We start from the raw sequence: 18,487 nt of genomic DNA, 5'->3' as shown, positions 1-18,487 counted from the left end.
ACCGTGCAGAGATGCCGCTGCAAGGTGGAAGGCTTGGGGATCTGAGCATGGTCATGGTAAGTGTTTTCCTCGCAGAGCTGTCACTCAGGGGCAGGGGTCTCACTCCAGCCCAGGGTGGCCTGGAACTATGCGACCCAGGTTGGTCTCAAACTCGCGGTCTGTCGGCCACCACCCCTGGCCTTTCCTCTCCATATGAAGGGTATTTTACAGACACCTCAAATTCAAGCTGTAACTCAAAGTCACCCTGACAGTGCCATCTCCTTTACCAGCTCATGAGAGTCTGCATTGACTTTTTAAATTTATTGTCTCTTTTATTATTTGTTGTTCATATAAAAAATGTGAGAGCGGTTCCCACTGCCCTTGCTGTCCCATGTCACTGACCCCCCCCAGCCCTGCCTTAGGATTCTGCTGACTCTGTGACATCACCCGGGGCAACTCGGGCAACTGGGTTTCCTCCCCATCTCTGACACCTCTCCAGCTTCCAGTCACCAAGTCCTCCTCAGCCTGCCCCTCCCTGCTTCTCCAACCCCAAGCAAGCGCCTACCTTGGGGCCTTTGTCCTTTTCTTCTGAGGCTTGGAGCGACCCATTCTTTACATCTCCCTAAGAGTCCCTATCAGAGAGGCCTCTCCCAGCAGACAGACAGGAAGCTGTTTTCACCTCAGGACACACCTGTGCATCTTCTCCCTACTCCACACATCTCCCACAACTAGGCTGGGTAAGGACAGAGCCCTGCTCGACACGTATTAATGCTTAGCAGGCAAGGGCCTGAGTGCGAAAGGCCCTGCTGTGGCCTTGGCTTGGTCTGAGAGCTTTGAACTGGTGGTGATCCTCCTGCCTCGGCCCTCCTGGTACTAGACTCACACCAGTGCACTGACGGCCGCACCCAACCTAAGCACTGCTATCACCTTAAGTGTGGTCCTCAGCACCCTGTTTCATTGGCCTCCTCAGCCCCAGCGCGTAAACAAGACCTCCTGCTTTCTCCCTCACCATTCTCTACTATCTCCCCTCAGCTACACAGTGAGGGCCTGTCCTGAAACAAAACCAACAGTACAGTTCCCAGCCTTGCTTTGTAGACAAGAGCTGTCCAGGTGCAGCCCGAAGACTGCAGGCGTTTTCTTCAGTGACAAGATGGCTGTCGGCACTCCATGTTTTCTCTTGGTCACTTCAGCGGAGGTGGGGAGAGGGAAGAGAGCCCAAGCAGGGTCTGTCCTCTTTGTGGTCAGGACAGATGAGTTATACTTCAGCACGTCTTCCTCCTAAGTGGGAGCCGAGTGGTGCCAGCTAATCCGTCATCTCACCCTGGAGGTGACTGACGCAGGAGCCCCGAGCTCACCCTGCAGAGCCAGCCTCTACCTCTGCTCGTGAGGGAAGGGCAGCAGGGGATGGGATGGATGGGAGAAGCCCCGCCTCACAGGGGGAGCTTGCCTGTGCCCCCCCCCCCAGCTGGGGAAGGGGCTCTGCAGCTCCTCCTGTGGCTGTACCAACAGTCAGCACCGGCGAGTGCAGTCGATAACATCACAAAAGAAGCAGACACGAAAGCAGCCACCAGGAGCTGGTAAACTTTATTCTACTAGCCCTGTTCAGAAATGTACAGACCCGGGCTTCAGGGGAGACCCCGTGTGGTGGCTACTTCACACACTCGTGGGCCTCGTACAGGGACGGCTTCCCATGGCCTCAGTCGTGGGGTCCGGGCTTGGGCTCTAGTCCTTGAGAATAAGCGGTGCCTTCACTTGGTCAGCAGCCTCCTTGCCACTGAGGGCCTCCACGATGGCCAGAGCAAACTCGAAGCTGGTCCCAGGCCCTCGGCTGGTGAGGATCAGGCCATCCTTCTCCACACGGCTCTCTGAGTAGCTGTAGTGGCCTACAGGGAACAGACAAGGTTGTTCTAGGTTATGTCAGTCAGACAACACCCACCCACTCACTGGTGCTGCCGCTTCTGCTCTTCTGAGAGTAAATGAAACGCATGCGCGGCTGGACGCTGTAGCTATGATTCCTCACCCTCACGGCTAACACCAGCCCTGTGGGGAGAACAGCAGAGCTGCTGCAGGGGTGAGTGGAAGGGAGCAATGGGCACAGGGGAGAGACAACCCTGAGGGGAACCCGTGAGGAACTTCTCCACTTTGCCCTGGGACTCGGGATCAGGCCAGGGCGCAGAGGCAGGGCAGTGGCCGTGAGGACAGAAACTGGCTGACCCACAGGTAGAGTCCCCGGCCCTCTGTAGCCTCAGACCACACAGGACGGCAGCTGGGAGGCAGGCACCAGCGCCACAGTCTTTCTTCCTGTCTACAGCGTGGGCACCCCACAAGGACCCCAGCCCCCTCTCCCATTCTGTCTCTTCCGTAACAGGACCAGGCTCTGCAAGTCACGCCGGGCCTCCAGGCTGCCCTTACTCATCTTCTAACCCTCGCCGTACAACCCAGGGCTTCCTCTCAGTCAGTCCAGATGTGTTCTCATCACCCGGCCCTGGGGCTTGACTCAGTGTGGCCCTGGAGGCCTGCGACCTCCCACAGCTGGAGCCGGGCCTGCTGCCTGTCACAGTGTCCTCATCCCCTCCAGCACCAGCTGTCAACTTTGCTCTATCCAAGGTGCCTGGGGCCTCTTCTGCTCGCTGTCTGTCTGACCAGAGCCTGGAAGCAGCTTTTCAGTTCAGGGTGAAAGTTCCTTGACTCAGTTCCCCTGGTAATCTATCCACTGGTGAAGGAGGGATCTGCTCCAACATCCTCCCTGGTGTTCTGTCCCCCTCAGCACCAAGGGCACTGTCTAGAGTGCAGTGCAGAGGACCCCACTCTCGGCACCCACGGGAGACCCTGTGCCCAGGCTGTGCGGTCTCTAGCCTCGACAGAGAGGAAGGGGGAGTCTGGGACAGAACCGCAGGGAGGAGAAGGATGTGGGGGCTTCAAGGGCAACGGACCGAGGGATGGCCTCCAGGGCAAGGGCTCCCCTGAAGGAGCACGCGTGCACACACAGCTGCCCACGAGGGCGGGCACGCAGGCGCACGTGCTGACCATGGACCTCCACAGGGCTCGGCAGGGGCCCACAGGGCACCAACACCAGACGCTTGGGCACGGCTTCATGTCTGCTGTTTCTGCCTGGAACCAAGAGCTCAGGGCATCCGGAGTCCACTGAGAGCCCTACAGCATGATTCGCCTCCAAGTAGCCAGCCATATCGGGAGGAGCTTGCCTTCCTACCTTGTTCAAAACTCACCCCATCTGCTTATTTCAGCAGATGGGGCGCACTGGAAACTTGCCATGTATACTAGAGTGAGGAAAACGGGGTCATCACTTGAAGGGAAGTTCCGGTTTACCCAGCCCTGCTCTGACGGCTAAACCAGGTCAAGGTATTTTAGATAATAGACTGGAAGCACAATCGGGCCTAACTAGGACGTTTAAAGGCCTCAGCCAGGGGTTGGTACTCACCATCAGCCCCACCTAGTGGCCACAGTGAGGAACGGCCTCAAAAAGTGTACCAAGGCAGCCGGGGAGGCTGTGGAGCCTGGGAAAGGAGGCCAGCTGGGATTTGTGAGTTTAGGGTAGATTGTAAAAATCTCTCCAGGGAAAAGGCAGGTGGAGAGGCAGACCACAAGGCAGTGACTGAGGCTGCTGCCTGCGGGTGCAAATATGAAGACATGCACAGAGCCACTATTTACGCCTGGGGAACACCAGTATGGGGCAGCAGTTACCATGGAGACCCAAAGCCCAGAGAGCCACAATTCTTGCTACCCCCTCCTTTAAGAAAAAGCAGTCAACCCCTGTGCACAGTGGCTCTGGGGAACAGTCCCTGTTGGAACTGTCCCACCTCTCAGAACGTAGTGTAGGAGAAAGACACCCGCCCAGCACACTGCCATGGGCAGGAGAGGAGGAGGAAGCTGTTCTTTTCAGAGGGAAAATTCACACAGGTTTGTCCAATGCCTTTACTGAGCCCAGCAGAAGGGCCTCACCTAGAACAGTCATGTGGAGGACGCTACAGCCCTTCCAGAATGCTTTCAGGGACACAAAGGTCAAACAGAGTCTTCAAACAGGACTTGCAGACCCCATGCTTAGCAATGACAAATGAGTGGCAGGCCTGCACTGCAGAGAGGCCTCTGGTCACCTGGCCTTTGAGCCTCAGTGCACTGGCCTGAGCAGGAAGACTCCGCCCTCCTCGCCATGAACTGTAGGCTCCAGGCAAGCTGGGGGCCCTGTGTAAATTCAGGGGTCACTGTGAGCTCTCAGCAACTGTATTTCGGCAGCAGGGAAAGAAATCAGGTGACATACGACAGCTCTTCCTGCACTGTCCCCCAACAGTGTGCCAGCCACACAGCACTGGCCTGGGCTCCCACCGTTCTTCCCTCCCTGACCGCAGGTCATTAGCTTAGTACACACCCTCCTGTCTTTACAACACCCAAGAGCCACGTCCTTTATCACATGGTGACTTCCACTCAGTTTACAGACGCTGAAGCGACAGGGCTTCAGGGAAACACGGCAGCGACAAAGCTAAGAACACACCCAAGCGCGGCCCTCGACTGAGAAGACACTTCCGTAGGACTGGCCGGCAGGCAGGGCTGGAGAGCACTGGCTCTCAGCCTTCCTACACTGCCATCCTTTAACACAGCTCCCCATGTTATGGTGACCATATTTTCATCGCTACTTCCCGACTGTAATGTTGCTACTGTTATGTATCATAATGTAAATATCTCGACCCAAAGGTTGAGAACCACCGCTGCAGGGCATCTTCCTGACTGACACAGAGGGTGACTTGAGTCCTAGCCTGCCTGTGCAACCCAGTGAAATCCCATCTCAAAACCAGAGGTGGCTGCAGAAGAACCTAATTAGATCTCATTGGAGTGAAAAACACTAAGCAAGAAGGCTAAAGGGCAGCTCTGGAGCTGCATGAGACACTTCACAGTCCAACAGCGGGGGAGGGGCACCTAGCCTGGCTCTACTCCCATCCTGTCTGCATGCTTCACCGTGAAATTTCTTTTGGCCAGCCTGGTCTACTGAGCAGGTTCCAGGGCAGCTAGGATTGCACAAAAAAAACTGTCTCAAAAAACCAACAAAAAGGGGCTGGAGAGATGGCTCAGAGGTTAAGAGCACTGACTGCTCTTCCGGAGGTCCTGACTTCAATTCCCAGCAACCACATGGTAGCTTACAACCATCTGTAATGAGATCTGGCGCCCTCTTCTGACCTGCAGGGACACATGCAGGCAGAACACTATACATAATAAATAAATAAATAAATCTAAAAAAAAAGCCACAAAAATAATTAAATGTCTAGCTGATACTTAGAAAAGAAATATGTCACCAAAGAAGCTTGCCTGCCACTTAAGACATTCCCTGGAGGTCTTTTTACTGTGGACCATGGGTAGGACATTTGTCAAAACTGCCATCAGGGTTTAAATTCTACCCTTGGGCCGGTGTCAAGGCATTTGGTAAAAACAAAAAGTAAAATGGCATTTCCTTCCCATTTTGACAACGAGGGGTCTGGTGCCTCCGAAGAGAGACTGGCATGCTCCCCTGTACCCCGTGAGTACGAGTTGAGAGGCACATTGGAAGGAAGCAAGGCCGCCACACCATGAAGGAATTCCTGACCCCCCCCCACACGTTTCTAAGACCTTTCCTATGGGAAGACACAGGGTGTACTTACCCCCCCCACACACACACGTTTTTTAAGACCTTTCCTATGGGAAGACACAGGGTGTACTTACCCCCCCCACGCATTTCTAAGACCTTTCCTATGGGAAGACACAGGGTGTACTTACCCCCCCCACACACACACGTTTTTAAGACCTTTCCTATGGGAAGACACAGGGTGTACTTACCCCCCCCCACACACACACGTTTTTAAGACCTTTCCTATGGGAAGACACAGGGTGTACTTACCCCCCCCACACACACACGTTTTTAAGACCTTTCCTATGGGAAGACACAGGGTGTACTTACCCCCCCCCACGCGTTTTTAAGACCTTTCCTATGGGAAGACACAGGGTGTACTTACCCCCCCACACACACACGTTTTTAAGACCTTTCCTATGGGAAGACACAGGGTGTACTTACCCCCCACACACACACACGTTTTTAAGACCTTTCCTATGGGAAGACACAGGGTGTACTTACCCCCCCACACACACGTTTTTAAGACCTTTCCTATGGGAAGACACAGGGTGTACTTACCCCCCCCACACACACACGTTTTTAAGACCTTTCCTATGGGAAGACACAGGGTGTACTTACCCCCCACACACACGCGTTTTTAAGACCTTTCCTATGGGAAGACACAGGGTGTACTTACCCCCCCACACACACGTTTTTAAGACCTTTCCTATGGGAAGACACAGGGTGTACTTACCCCCCCACACACACACGTTTTTAAGACCTTTCCTATGGGAAGACACAGGGTGTACTTACCCCCCCACACACACACACACGTTTTTAAGACCTTTCCTATGGGAAGACACAGGGTGTACTTACCCCCCCCCACACACACACGTTTTTAAGACCTTTCCTATGGGAAGACACAGGGTGTACTTACCCCCACCACACACACACACGTTTTTAAGACCTTTCCTATGGGAAGACACAGGGTGTACTTACCCCCCCCCCACGCGTTTTTAAGACCTTTCCTATGGGAAGACACAGGGTGTACTTACCCCCCCCACACGCGTTTCTAAGACCTTTCCTATGGGAAGACACAGGGTGTACTTACCCCCCCCACACGCGTTTCTAAGACCTTTCCTATGGGAAGACACAGGGTGTACTTACCCCCCCCACACGCGTTTCTAAGACCTTTCCTATGGGAAGACACAGGGTGTACTTACTACCATTCATCATTTTGTCCTTAGCCCCCGGGTGCGTTGTAACCTTGCTTCCAAAACCTATTTCATGAGCCAACAGAGCGGTAGGACCTACGGATAAGATGGATAAAAAGATTAGAGTGCAAACAGAAGACCTGTGCTTTAAACCCTGCAACAGTGCTGGGCATGGTGGAGCAGCATTTAATCCCAGAGCTCGGGAGGCAGAGATGGGAGGATCTCTGTGAGCCCCAGGCCAATAGGACTACGTAGTTATGACTCTGAATAACATTGCTTAAGCAGAAATGGAAGGGCGTATCCATGACGGGCCTGTGCAGAACGCATCTGCTGAGGAGCACAAACTGTTTTGCATGCATGTACGTCTGCGCACTGTTGGATCCCCTGGGATTGGAGGCACGCATGGCTGTGGGTAAGCATGCCTGCCTGTTGATGCTAGTTTCTCTCCAGTTCCTGCCTGGCTCTTTATAAAGGGAAGCATTGGGGTCAAAACATGCATGTTTCGCTGCCGCTTCACGACCATTCTTTTCTACTTCAAAGAGCAGAGTTAAGTTGCTCGGCTCCAAATACACCAGTTGGTGGGATTAAGATGGAAGGCAAGTTGAGCTCTGCAGGAAATTCAGGGGCTGATGTCTGGGATGCAAAGACACCGGGTCCCTTTGAAACCACTGATGTGACAAACCACGCACACTGTCAGCCCGTGATACCTGAGGACAAGCCTCTTAGGAAGAACTCGGAAACAGGAGGACCAGCTTGTCTGTCACTGGTGAGTTCAGGGGAAGCGGCCAACCTCAGGGATGCTCACAGCACCTGACCTCTCCCGTCAGGGAGCTTTCACTCTGCAGCTGACTGACTCTCCAGCCTCCTCCAGGCCTGGCTCCCCCAGGACAGGGGCTCTGCCCACAGCCCCTCACCACAGCTGCTACAGCAGGGGCCGGCACAGATCATCACTGTCCAGGCCGCGCACTCAGGCCTCAGATCCAGACCAAGCCCACAGGAACCGCTTGAGTCTAAGCGTCAAATACACGCCCTCCACCTCCTATCTTCTCTACAAATGACGGTTAGTTGTAGAGGGCAGACAATTTCCAAAGTCTACAAAGATGTCATAATTACCACTCAATGGTTTTCATTTTGGGACAAAGGAGTCTCCCTATGTAGCCTTGGCTGGCCAGAACTCACCATGTAGACCAGGCTGGCACAGACTCACTGAGTCTGCCTGCCTCTGCTTCCCAAGGTCTGGGACTAAACATGTGCGCCACCACACCCAGCCACCATTCACTGCTATTTGAATGATTCCATGTGCACCTCTCTCAGATTCTCACAGGGAGATCTGAACTGAGACTCCTACACCACGCTCTACGTGGCAGCAAGTTTCTGCCACTAACCTTGAGGGAAGAGCATGGCCAACTCAGTCAGGTCTAGAGGATGCTACCCTGGAGGTAACGACACTGTTGCTTTATGCAACAGGGCCAGGACGCATGGCTGCCTTCCCTGTCATGTAAGCTCCTAACTGATGATTTCTGAGAGGCTGGGGTGGCGGAGGGGGGTGTCAAAAGCACATTTTGAAAATTAAGACAAGACAAACTTCTAACTGCCATTGTCTGAGCCTCTGATGAAGGATATGCTAAGACTTAGCTCTGGGAACCCGGCTTCCTATAGTGCCCCCTGGTGGACACTTGACAAAAGAACACCCAGCTGACGAACTCCTTCGGTAGCCTGGCTTCTGGTGAACTGTTCTTACAGGGCAGCTCCTAACTAACTGCTAGGACTTCAAGCTCCCGCCCCCTCACAATAATGCTCCTGCACTTTCTTCCCAGGAAGCCTCCTGCTGATGACTTTCTTCAAAGGTGAAGCTGACAACCAAGTCCAAAGGCGGTACCCGACCCGAGGGAAACTCCAGACCTCGACCTCGTGTTGACTGAAGGAGTGTTCCATCACTGTGCTCCATTCCCTGCCCACGTTACCCGTTTTCTCTGTTCATCACTCCAGGACAGTCAATTTGATTAGCGCACACTAGTATTGTTTCTTTTTTAATGTTTATTTGATGCGCAGGGAGGCCCAGGCATTCCAGCATGCCTCAGCAGAAGAGAGTGAGCCAGCTAAAGCTGGTAATGCTCTAGCTACTCAGTGACACGGAAGAAATAGATGACACCGCAGTTTAGTTTCAGCCAAGTCATAAGGAACAAACCCAGGGAAACCCTAAGGAGACCGGTCTCCCAGATCAGTGACTTCCTGCCCACAGAGGACAGTTCAACGCTGCAGGGATCGCAGGACCATCAACCAACAAAAACCCCTGGGCCTCGTCACAGCAGGGAATGAGAGCTGTAGGAGCTGGGACAAGAGGTCCAGGCCAATGCCTAGGTGCTCCTGCTGGGGCTGAAACAGTTCACCAGCACACAATGCAGGGGTCCCTGAATGCCCACATGGGCGATGTCCACTGCTGTGCCATGTCAGGGAATAAGAATGGTTTCGCCAGGCTGTCTTTGGTGCTAGGGATGGAACACAGGGCCCCACACATTCTAGGCACATGCTCTACACCTGAGCTACGCTATCGGCCCCAAGCTGGAAACGGTTAGAACTTCCCCCGCTTATGCTCCTTCCCCTTTCTCTTCTTTGGTGAGAGGCGCCTGCTATGTAGCTCAGGGTGGTTTTGAACTCATGAACCTACTTCTACATCCCCCGTGCTGGGATGACAGGTCGGTCTCCATAGCCAGCCCAAAACCTGGAAAACTACAGCTCAACGCCTTGACTCAGGATGGCCTCGGCAGCCTGATGGCACTCCAATAGGAAGCCGACAGAAACGGTCAGATGCTCCTGCTGGATCTACTCTGCCCCACAGCTAGGACAGAGTCCCCCGGCCCCCAAACAAGCCATCCATGCCTTCAGTCGTGGATTCGTTTGTTCTGCGACACATGTAACATGTAAAAGTTCTGTGACACACGTAAAAGGTGTCCAACAGGGAAGACAGTGGAAAAGTGGCACCGACCCAGACGCCAGAGCATCGCCCAGTATTAGAGCAACAGGACTGGGCTTCAGAGGAAGCAAATGACTACAGAGCTCAGGACTCGGATGGGACACACAAGACCTAATCTGGGGCCACGGCGTCAGGGGCAAGCACTGGCGTGAGCCCGGGCCAGCAGAGCCCGGCTAGAGCTGTGGAGTCACGCCACACAGACTCTCGCTGACTCTCCTGGGGGCACGACGGCTGGCACAGACATCTGCTGGCACAGGCTGTGTGCTGGATCCCAGAGGCCTCATCCCCAGGCCATCCAGCTAGGGAAAGCAGTGAGTTTCAGACGTGAGACCCGAAGCGTGGAGAGACAGAAAGCTCCACAGTCACGCTCCGTGCTGCGAGGACACGCAGTGTGGGTGCCTCTTTGGTTCATGAAGGCAAGCTGTGTGCACCCAAACTTCCAGGCAGGCTGCCCCTTGGCCAGCTGCGTGGTCCACATCCTCTTACTCACCAGCACAGATGGCAGCTATGAGGCCCTTCCTGCTCTCCTGCTCCTTCAGGATCTCCTTCACCACAGGGGACTATAGAGAGAGCACAAACACCCAGTCACTAGTGAGCGCCTCACAAGGAGAGCTGGGAGACTCACTTGAGGCTTAGCTTACAAAGTGACAGGCTCCGACATTCACCCCAAGAGAAAGGCCTGCCTCAGTAAAGATGGGCAGGGAAAAACAGTGTCACCAGGGCACATAACCCTGGTCCTGTGCTCTGGAAGGGACAGAAGTGAGGGGACACAGGGTTCAGTCGCCTCAGATGGCAGAGGAGAAAAGACCCAGTAGGAACAGTCCACGCCCTGCCCCTGCCTGCTCACAGTCCGCCCACTGATCCTGATGCCGTCCCGTGTGACTCTTCACATCGGGCTGCCTCTGATGCCATCCCGAATTCACACTGGCCCTCTCGCCCCACAGCTGTTCCTGACCCTGGTGACAGAGCAGGCGGCACTTGCTAGGTTGCTGCGGAGCTGGGACGTTTGCAGCTCACTCTGGTCTATGCGCCGAGCCTGTCTGCCGCAGCTGCTCCGTCAGCCTGGCTCACGTCTGCAGTCAGTGGTCTCAGAACCCTGCTCTGCAACGCTAGACACCACCAGCTAACTTTGGCTCTCTCTCCTGGAACTATGCCCCCCCCCCCCCCCCCGTGCACACCAGGACAAACACAACGGAGCAGGGTAGAAGCTGCAAGACTTTCTTCACACGCGCTTCACTGAGGTGCGTGTGGCTGAGCAGTTTTTACCTCGGATAAATTCTGTGCTCCCAGATTGCCTCCTGGAAGAACCACCACATCGTATGGTCCCTGTGAGGAGGGAAATAAAAGGGAACATTTTATCTCTGCCACGTTAAATGGTAGCCTGGTAACAGCTTTGTATCTGAAGACACTCGAAGGTGGGGTTATGCGTATGCGTCTTGGTAGAACACCCGCTTAGCACAGGCGAGACCCTGGGTCTGAGTCTAACACTAAGTGGCAGGCACAGTGGTGCCGCCTGAAGGAGGAAGGAGGAAGGAGGAACCTTACGGTGGAACACTGTAACCAAAAAAGAAGAGAAAAGAAAAATGCAGGTATGAGGGCTGGAGAAATGGCTCAGCAGCTAAACTTTTATTGCTCCTGAAAGGACTGGAGCTCAGTTACCAGCACCAACATGGCGGCTCCCAACTCCATGTAACTCCAGCTCCAGGGGAATCAACATCCTCTTCTGGCCTCTGTGAGTACCCACAGACACAGCATTCACTCACACAGACACACAGACACACTCACACACAAATAATCTCTCACTTTAAAAAAAAGGTTTGTTTATGCATGTATTTTATGTGTATGAGTGTTCTGTCTTTACACACACCAGAAGGAATCTGACCTCATCACAGATGGTTGTGAGCCGCCATGTGGTTGCTGGGAATTGAACTCAGGACCTTTGGAAGAGCAGCCAGTGCTCTTAACTGACCAGGCCTGTAATCTCCTTTAAGATGGAGAAGAATCCGCATGAAAGGACACCCCGCGACAGCTGTGATGCAAATGCCCTGTGCAGAGGCAACAGTGCCAAGCACGGAGTCTTGCACCTCGTAACAAAGGGAGTCACCACATCCATGTACACAGACAGACGGACAGAAACATACATGCAAGTGAGCGACCACCAGAGATGCTCACAGACGAGACACCCAGCAGCTGACAGGACTATCATGAGAGGCACAGCAGGGAAGAGGGGAGCGCGCCACTCGGACTTTACATGTAAATGTCTCCACCACATGGCTTGTTCTTCAGCAGAGTACATGCAGTGATTTTAAAAACTAAAACAAATATTGAAAGGCAGGGCTGGAGAGAAGACTCAGAGGTTAAGAGCACTGGCTGCTCTTCCAGAGGTCCTGAGTTCAATTCCCAGCGACCACATGGTGGCTCACAACCATCTACAATTCAATCTGGTGCCCTCTTCTGGAGTGCAGGCAGAACGCTGTATATGTAATAAATACATCTTTAAAAAAATATTGAGAGGCAAAGAAAAATTTAACATTATGAAAACTGAAACTTTGCAGAGAGAAAACGACAGTCTTCTCGTGTCTTACAGCTTGCCGAAATTAAAGAGCATGAAGGAGAAAGCTGTTCTAGCGGTATTCAATACTTGTGCTTATTTCATCTTTGTGGTGCTGGGCACGGAACCCACGACCTCACACACGCTGGGCGACTGTTCTACCACTGAGCCACGCATCTCAGCTCATGCTCCCTTTATGAACCAAATAAACACATGTGAGAGCAACCACTGTCTAAACACCGATGCCACAGGACAAAAAATATCAACGAAAAGGAATATTCTACTTCTTGCCTTTGACACACCTTTTAGAATTTTTCTTTTTTTCTTTTTTCTTTTTGGTTTTACGAGACAGGGTTTCTCTGTATTGTTTTGGAGGCTGTCGGTCCAGGCTGGCATCAAACTCAGAGATTCACCCGCCTCTGCCTCCCGAGTGCTGGGATTAAAGGCGTGCGCCACCACCACCCGGCTAGAATTTTTCAAGATTTTGTACATAGATACCAAAAGTCAAATCGTCTACAATATAGCAATGAAATACTGAAACTTCTTTTTCTTTTTTTTTAGATTTATTTATTATGTATACAGTGTTCTGCCTCCATGTATTCCTGCAGGCAAGAAGAGGGCACCAGATCTCATTACAGATGGCTGTGAGCCACCATGTGGTTGTTGGGAATTGAACTCAGGACCTCTGGAGAACAGCAGTGCTCTTAACTGCTGAGCCATCTCTCCAGCCCAGAACTACTGACTTCTTAGAGAGGAATGCACGCCTCTCCATGAGGGACAGCGTGGGGACCGCACTCCTGACTGCCTTTCCCTCCTTCGCTGCCATGACTCTGCTCTACAGGGCACAGCCCATCTCTCATCACCCTGAGCCATGACCTCTGACCTATGGTAGTGTCTGAAGGTCAGTGGGCAGGGATGCTTTGGAAGAAAGTGATCCCAGCCTTCCAAAGACACCCGGCAGTACCCGTCATCGTACAACAGGTAGACAGCAGAGCTGATAAGGAGAGCTCTCACCTCTACCTCAGCCCAACTGCGCATCACCTACGCAATACTCCACACGAAAGGAATCCTGCAAGTCCACCTGCCACTCTCAGAGGGAAGCGAAGGAGCCCGGCCCATTATCCAGCTACCAGGGAAGCCGAGACAGAGGGTCATGAGTCAGGGCTACCTGGGTCACAGGAGGGCCACTTCCAAAATCCTGACTCGAAACAAATCTTTAACGAGGGAGAGGCTAGGAGGATGGAAGTTGGTGGCGGAGCTTGTGTGGCGCGTGTAAGGCCCAAAGTGCGACTACCAGTACTGAAAAAGGAAAATGGAAAATGTGGTAGCCCACGTGAGACGTAGGGAGACCTTTGGGAGAATACCCGTGAAGACCATGCTTCCAGTCAGCGCCTTGTAGGAGCTCCCCGCCACCCATCCGCTTACAAGTCTCAGGAGCCAGCCATTCCCATCCGGGCAGAATCGTCTTTAATTCTGTTTGTTTGTTTGTTTCTGAGACAGGGTTTCACTGGGTAGCCCTGGCTGTCCTGGAACTTGCTCTGTAGACCAGGCTGGTCTTGAACTCACAAGTGCCAGGATCAAAGGCAGGCACTACCACCACCACCGGGCAGAACCATTTCCTTAAGTGCATTTTAACAGCAGTCATAGATGCAGTCAAAAGTCATTTCAAAACAAACAAAACTTGGAGGAAGGAAAAGTTCACGTATACAAAACAAACCTGCTTTTTTGCATCTTCAAGACTGGTATCAGGACAAATCATTACGTCACGGCTACACTGCACGGGGTCTTTCCCAGCCAGGCCTGCAACAGTGACTTTAATCTAGGGAAAGAGCAGATGTTCAAGAACATGGAAATATACAGACACAGGGCGACATTTAATACCCATCCTGCCAGGGAACACCACAAAACCAAGGCAGGGCAATGGCCAGATAATTTAACAGCGGGTATCTTCTGGTTTGCCCAGGGACAGTCCTAATTTGTAGCTGAGCTGCTACCCCAGTTCTGATTGGCTAGAACACCGTCTGTCCCACAAGTGTTGAGTTGGGAGATGAATTACAGGGTCACCCTATTAATAACCCATCTTGCAGGGCTACCGTTGCCATTTAAACCTCATGGTTTTTTCCAAGGTAGACATGAAAGTCACACAATTAAAGAATACTTTACCCTGGGAAACATTTAGTAGGTGACATGACTATTAGCTAGTATCCAAAATACGGGCTGAGAGGCCAGCAGGTTACCTCTCTGAGGACAAGCTATCACAATCTAGCGATGTTGATCATAGCAGTCCTGGCCCAGTAATCACACACTTGTGTGCAGAGCCTGAAAAACCGTCCTCACATTTGCACAAGTAAAACCCACAAAAGAGTATTCCTTGCAGAGGCTGTGTGGCTCAGTGGTTAAGTGCGCCTGGATTTTGTTTCCCAGCACCCACGTGGCAGCTCACAGTCACCTAACTCTAGTTCCAGGAGATCAGGCACCCTCTTCTAGTCTCTTCCCGTACCAGGCACGCATGCAGTACACAGACATACATGCAGACAGACATCCATACACAGGGAAAAGCTGAAAATCCTAACTATTTACTCCAGTGTCGTAAGGGTGTAAGTGGAGGGGCGAGGCGGCGGCATTCGAACGGTGTGGAGAACTTCGCGGGGCGACACTGGAGTTTCGTTTTGAGAGCTGAGTGTAAACAAACTGCCTGTGCCTGCGCTCTGCTCCCTGTTAAATCGGCACAGCTGAGTGCCCCGCCTGGGTCTCAGGAGAACAGGCAGCTGAGGCAGCGCTGCATTCGGGTTTGTGTAAATGCTCACGGCGCCACATAAGACGCACGCCACACGTAAGCACAGGGTGTGAGCGCAGGCTAACGTGTGGGGCGGCAGCCGTGAGTCTGAGGACAGTCATGTCTGGGGACGGAGGGACGGACACACGGCGGAGGAAGGGGAAGGGACGCAGGGGAAGCCCCACCTCACAGCATTTACTTTAAAAAACAAGAACAAACAGAAGGTGTCCAGGTCAGGGGGGCTGGCCCAGGCCTGTTATCCCAACTACTTGGGAGCGTGAGCCCCGGGATACAAGGCCAGCTGGGAAACACACACCCTTCCCTTGAGTAAATAAATTAATTAATTTAAAGAGGGTCTGAAAGAAACAAGGCAAAGTGTCACAAGTTTCACAAGTCAGCGGTGAAGCCAGACGCCGAGGAAGCTGAGGGAAGAGAACGGCCAAGGGTTCAAAGCCACCTTGAGCTGCGTGGTTAAGCCCCAGGTCAGTTTGGTCTAGAGGGTGGAACCCAATCTCAAAAGCCAAAAAAAAAATGGTGAGCAGTGGACAAAATCGGTGTTTTATCACTCAATCTCTGTAGTTTTGCACTTGAAACATCTCATCAAGTACGGGGGGGGGGGGGGCAAGATGGCTGAGCGGGGAAGGGCACTGAGGAAGACTTTGGCTTAATCCCAGGGTGGAGGAGAGAACCAACTCCTACAACCTACCCTCTCACCTCCACGCCCCCACCACAGGATGCAGGCTCACACACAACCAATGAGAAGACCAGGGAGGGCTAGCCCAGGAGGGGACTCACCCCGGCTCGTCGCATGATATCCACGGGGATCACTGTCTCCATCTCCTCCGCACCCTTAGCCAGGATGACCAGAGCTCTTTTGGAAGCCATTTCTAATCCTTAAAGACCTAAAAAAGAAAAAACAAAAATTATTTAAAAAGTTGCCAATATAGCCGGGCAGTGGCGGCGCACGCCTTTAATCCCAGCACTAGGGAGGCAGAGACAGGTGGATCTCTGTGAGTTCGTGGCCAGCCTGGTCTACAGAGTGAGTTCCAGGACAGCCTGGAACCTGAAACCCTGTCTCAAAAGCAAACAAAGTTGCCAATGTAATAACCACCGGAAGGTGTAAACATCTTCCAGGGAACAGGTAGGGATAAACTAAAGCAAGCCATTTAGGTTAACACTGGTTTACACGGTAGTTTTGGTCGTTAATTCTGAGATGAAAACAGGGTGGCTGGGCTGTGGGGACGGACTACGGTTAAGAGGAGAGGCCCAGGCTTTGTTCCCAGTACCCACACGGCAGCTCACGATCGTCGGTAACTCCAGTTCCAGGAGATCTGGCCCCTCTTCTGGCTCCCGCTGGCACTGCACGTGTATACATGCAGGCAAAACCCTCACACACCAAAAATCTTTTTAAAACACATAAAGCAGGGGTTGCTAACATGCGTTAGTATTGTGTGGATCTTCCCTTGCTGTGCTTTTTAAAGTCCAGTGTCTTAAGAGGCATGTCACGTGATGGAGCCTGCGTATCAGTCACACTGACCTAAGAAAAGTGGACTTTCTTACACTACGGGTCACAAGTGTTGTTAAAATGTTTAGGTTTATCCAGTAAGGAGACACAGACCTCGACTCAACGATCCCACGTGGAGTTTATTGGTGGACGGGGAGGGAAAGGGGGGTGAGAGGTAGCCAACCTATGCAGAGCAGAGAGAGAGAGATAAGATATGAGACAGAGTAAGAGAGCAAGAGAGCGTAAACGGGCAGGGGTCAGTCCTTTAGAGGGGTCCTTTGCACCTGCGTGGTTCTCACGGAACTCTGGGCAGGCCAGCGCAATGCCTGAACCTTTCAACAAGAGCAAACTTGTAAATTCTGGAGGGTTTTTTTTTTCCTGTGGCTTTGGAGGCTGTCCTGCAACTAGCTCTTGTAGACTAGGCTGGCCTCGAACACAGAGATCCGCCTGCCTCTGCCTCCCGAGTGCTGGGATTAAAGGCGTGCACCGCCAACGCCCGGCTGGAGTGTGTGTGTGTGTGTGTGTGTGTGTGTGTGTGTGTGTGTGTGTGCGTGTGCGTGCGTGCGTGCGTGCGTTGTTTCAATAAACTGAGCTACAACCTCGAGACCAGGTCAACCCCTGAGCACACGGCTCACGATTAAGGGAGACGGGAATTCCTTGTTCGAAGTCGAGGCTGCCAGGCCGCTCTGCACCGCGGACGGGAGCAGCCAGGCGCCCCGGTGGCGCGCTTTCCCTGCACCAGGACTTGAGTCAGCGCCTTCCAGAAAGTAAATGTTCACCCGCGGCAACCCGTAGGGGGCCGCGCGGAGCCCCGTCCCGGCATGCGCCGCGGCCGCCGCCCCCGGCCCCCCGCCCTACCGGACCCTCCCCGGGCAGCGGGTGGACAACCGGGCCGCTGTGCTCCCGGGCGCTGACCTGCACCCGCGCCTCCTCCACCCACGCGAAGCTTCGGTCAGCGCCGCAGCAAACCCCGCGCCCGGCCCAGTCACACTAGCAGAGCAGGCCGCACGCACGCATGCGCGCCGCCCGCACCGAGCCTGCGCCCAGTCCCCGCGCTTCCGCCTCGGGTGCGTCACATCCGGTCGGACGCATTTTTTCCCCCCTCCCCGGAGGAAGATGGGCACGCGGAGGGGTTGCTAGGGCTACGCGGACCGCACGCGCCTCCCCTCAGCCAAGGAGTGGTACGGACCCTGCGGGCGCCGGCCGCACTTGACCATAACGCTTAGAGGCCCGGGCATGAGAATGGTCGCGAGTTCGAGGCCAGACTAGGCTAGAAGCACGCACGCGCGCGCACACACACACACACACACACACACACACATACACACACACACACACACACATACACATACACACGCACGCACAGGCTAGGCCAGAACATCTCACACACGTGTGCGTACATACTTTGAGCTTACACACACACACAGACTAGGCTAGAAAGTCACACACACACACACACACACGCACACCACGAAAGGAAGAGAAAATAAAAGCCCGGGCATGAGAATGGTTTCTCTCTCTCTCTCTCTCTCTCTCTCTCTCTCTCTCTCTCTCTCTCTCTCTCTCTCTCTCTCTCTCTCTCACACACACAAACACATGCACACACACACACACACAGAGGAATATAAAAGCCTGACATTGTTGTCCACACTTGTTTGTAATCCTAGTACTTGTGAGATGGAGCCGAAGTTCAAGGTCGTCTTTGGAAGACGGTTCACATCTCTTTTCTTATGCGCCGTTCCCGCCTCTTGCCCCTTACTGTGTGTGACACCCCCTCTTCTCACCACCGGCCTGCTAGTACTCCATGCCAGGTCGTCCCAGGCCTGTCCCTCCCCCCCAGGCCTGGTCACCCTGTGTGGGGTCACACGAGTTTTCTCTTTTCTCGACACTGGTTTT

The 18,487-nt window shown here is 53.4% G+C and overlaps 1 protein-coding gene across 2 annotated transcripts; it reads right to left on the bottom strand.

Annotated features, from left to right (window-relative positions):
* Positions 1-1,546: 1,546 nt before the first annotated feature.
* Park7 (Parkinsonism associated deglycase) lies at positions 1,547-17,661 on the bottom strand. Of its 2 annotated transcripts, XM_013119928.3 has the most exons (7): positions 17,507-17,661; positions 15,883-15,989; positions 14,029-14,130; positions 11,027-11,086; positions 10,251-10,320; positions 6,796-6,882; positions 1,547-1,862 (listed from the first exon to the last, which is right to left on the bottom strand). In XM_013119928.3, exons 2-7 carry the CDS (start codon positions 15,970-15,972, stop codon positions 1,702-1,704), a joined length of 570 nt encoding a protein of 189 aa, XP_012975382.1. In that variant the 5' UTR covers positions 15,973-15,989; positions 17,507-17,661; the 3' UTR covers positions 1,547-1,701.
* Between the last annotated feature and the right edge of the window lie 826 nt (positions 17,662-18,487).

Source organism: Mesocricetus auratus, unplaced genomic scaffold (assembly GCF_017639785.1).
Source record: "Mesocricetus auratus isolate SY011 unplaced genomic scaffold, BCM_Maur_2.0 Super-Scaffold_100042, whole genome shotgun sequence".
In the NCBI taxonomy this organism is placed as follows: Eukaryota; Metazoa; Chordata; class Mammalia; order Rodentia; family Cricetidae; genus Mesocricetus; species Mesocricetus auratus.
Note: the sequence above shows the minus strand (reverse complement) of the source record. Positions and strands in the feature narration are given on the sequence as shown.

Coding starts and splice junctions, on each gene's coding strand:
- Park7 (XM_013119928.3), bottom strand. CDS start 15,972: ATGGCTTCCAAAAGAGCTCTGGTCATCCTGGCTAAGGGTGCGGAGGAG. Junction 14,131..15,882: donor ATATCATGCGACGAGCCGGG/GTGAGTCCCCTC, acceptor CTCTTTCCCTAG/ATTAAAGTCACTGTTGCAGG. Junction 11,087..14,028: donor TTGAAGATGCAAAAAAGCAG/GTTTGTTTTGTA, acceptor CCCTCCTCACAG/GGACCATACGATGTGGTGGT.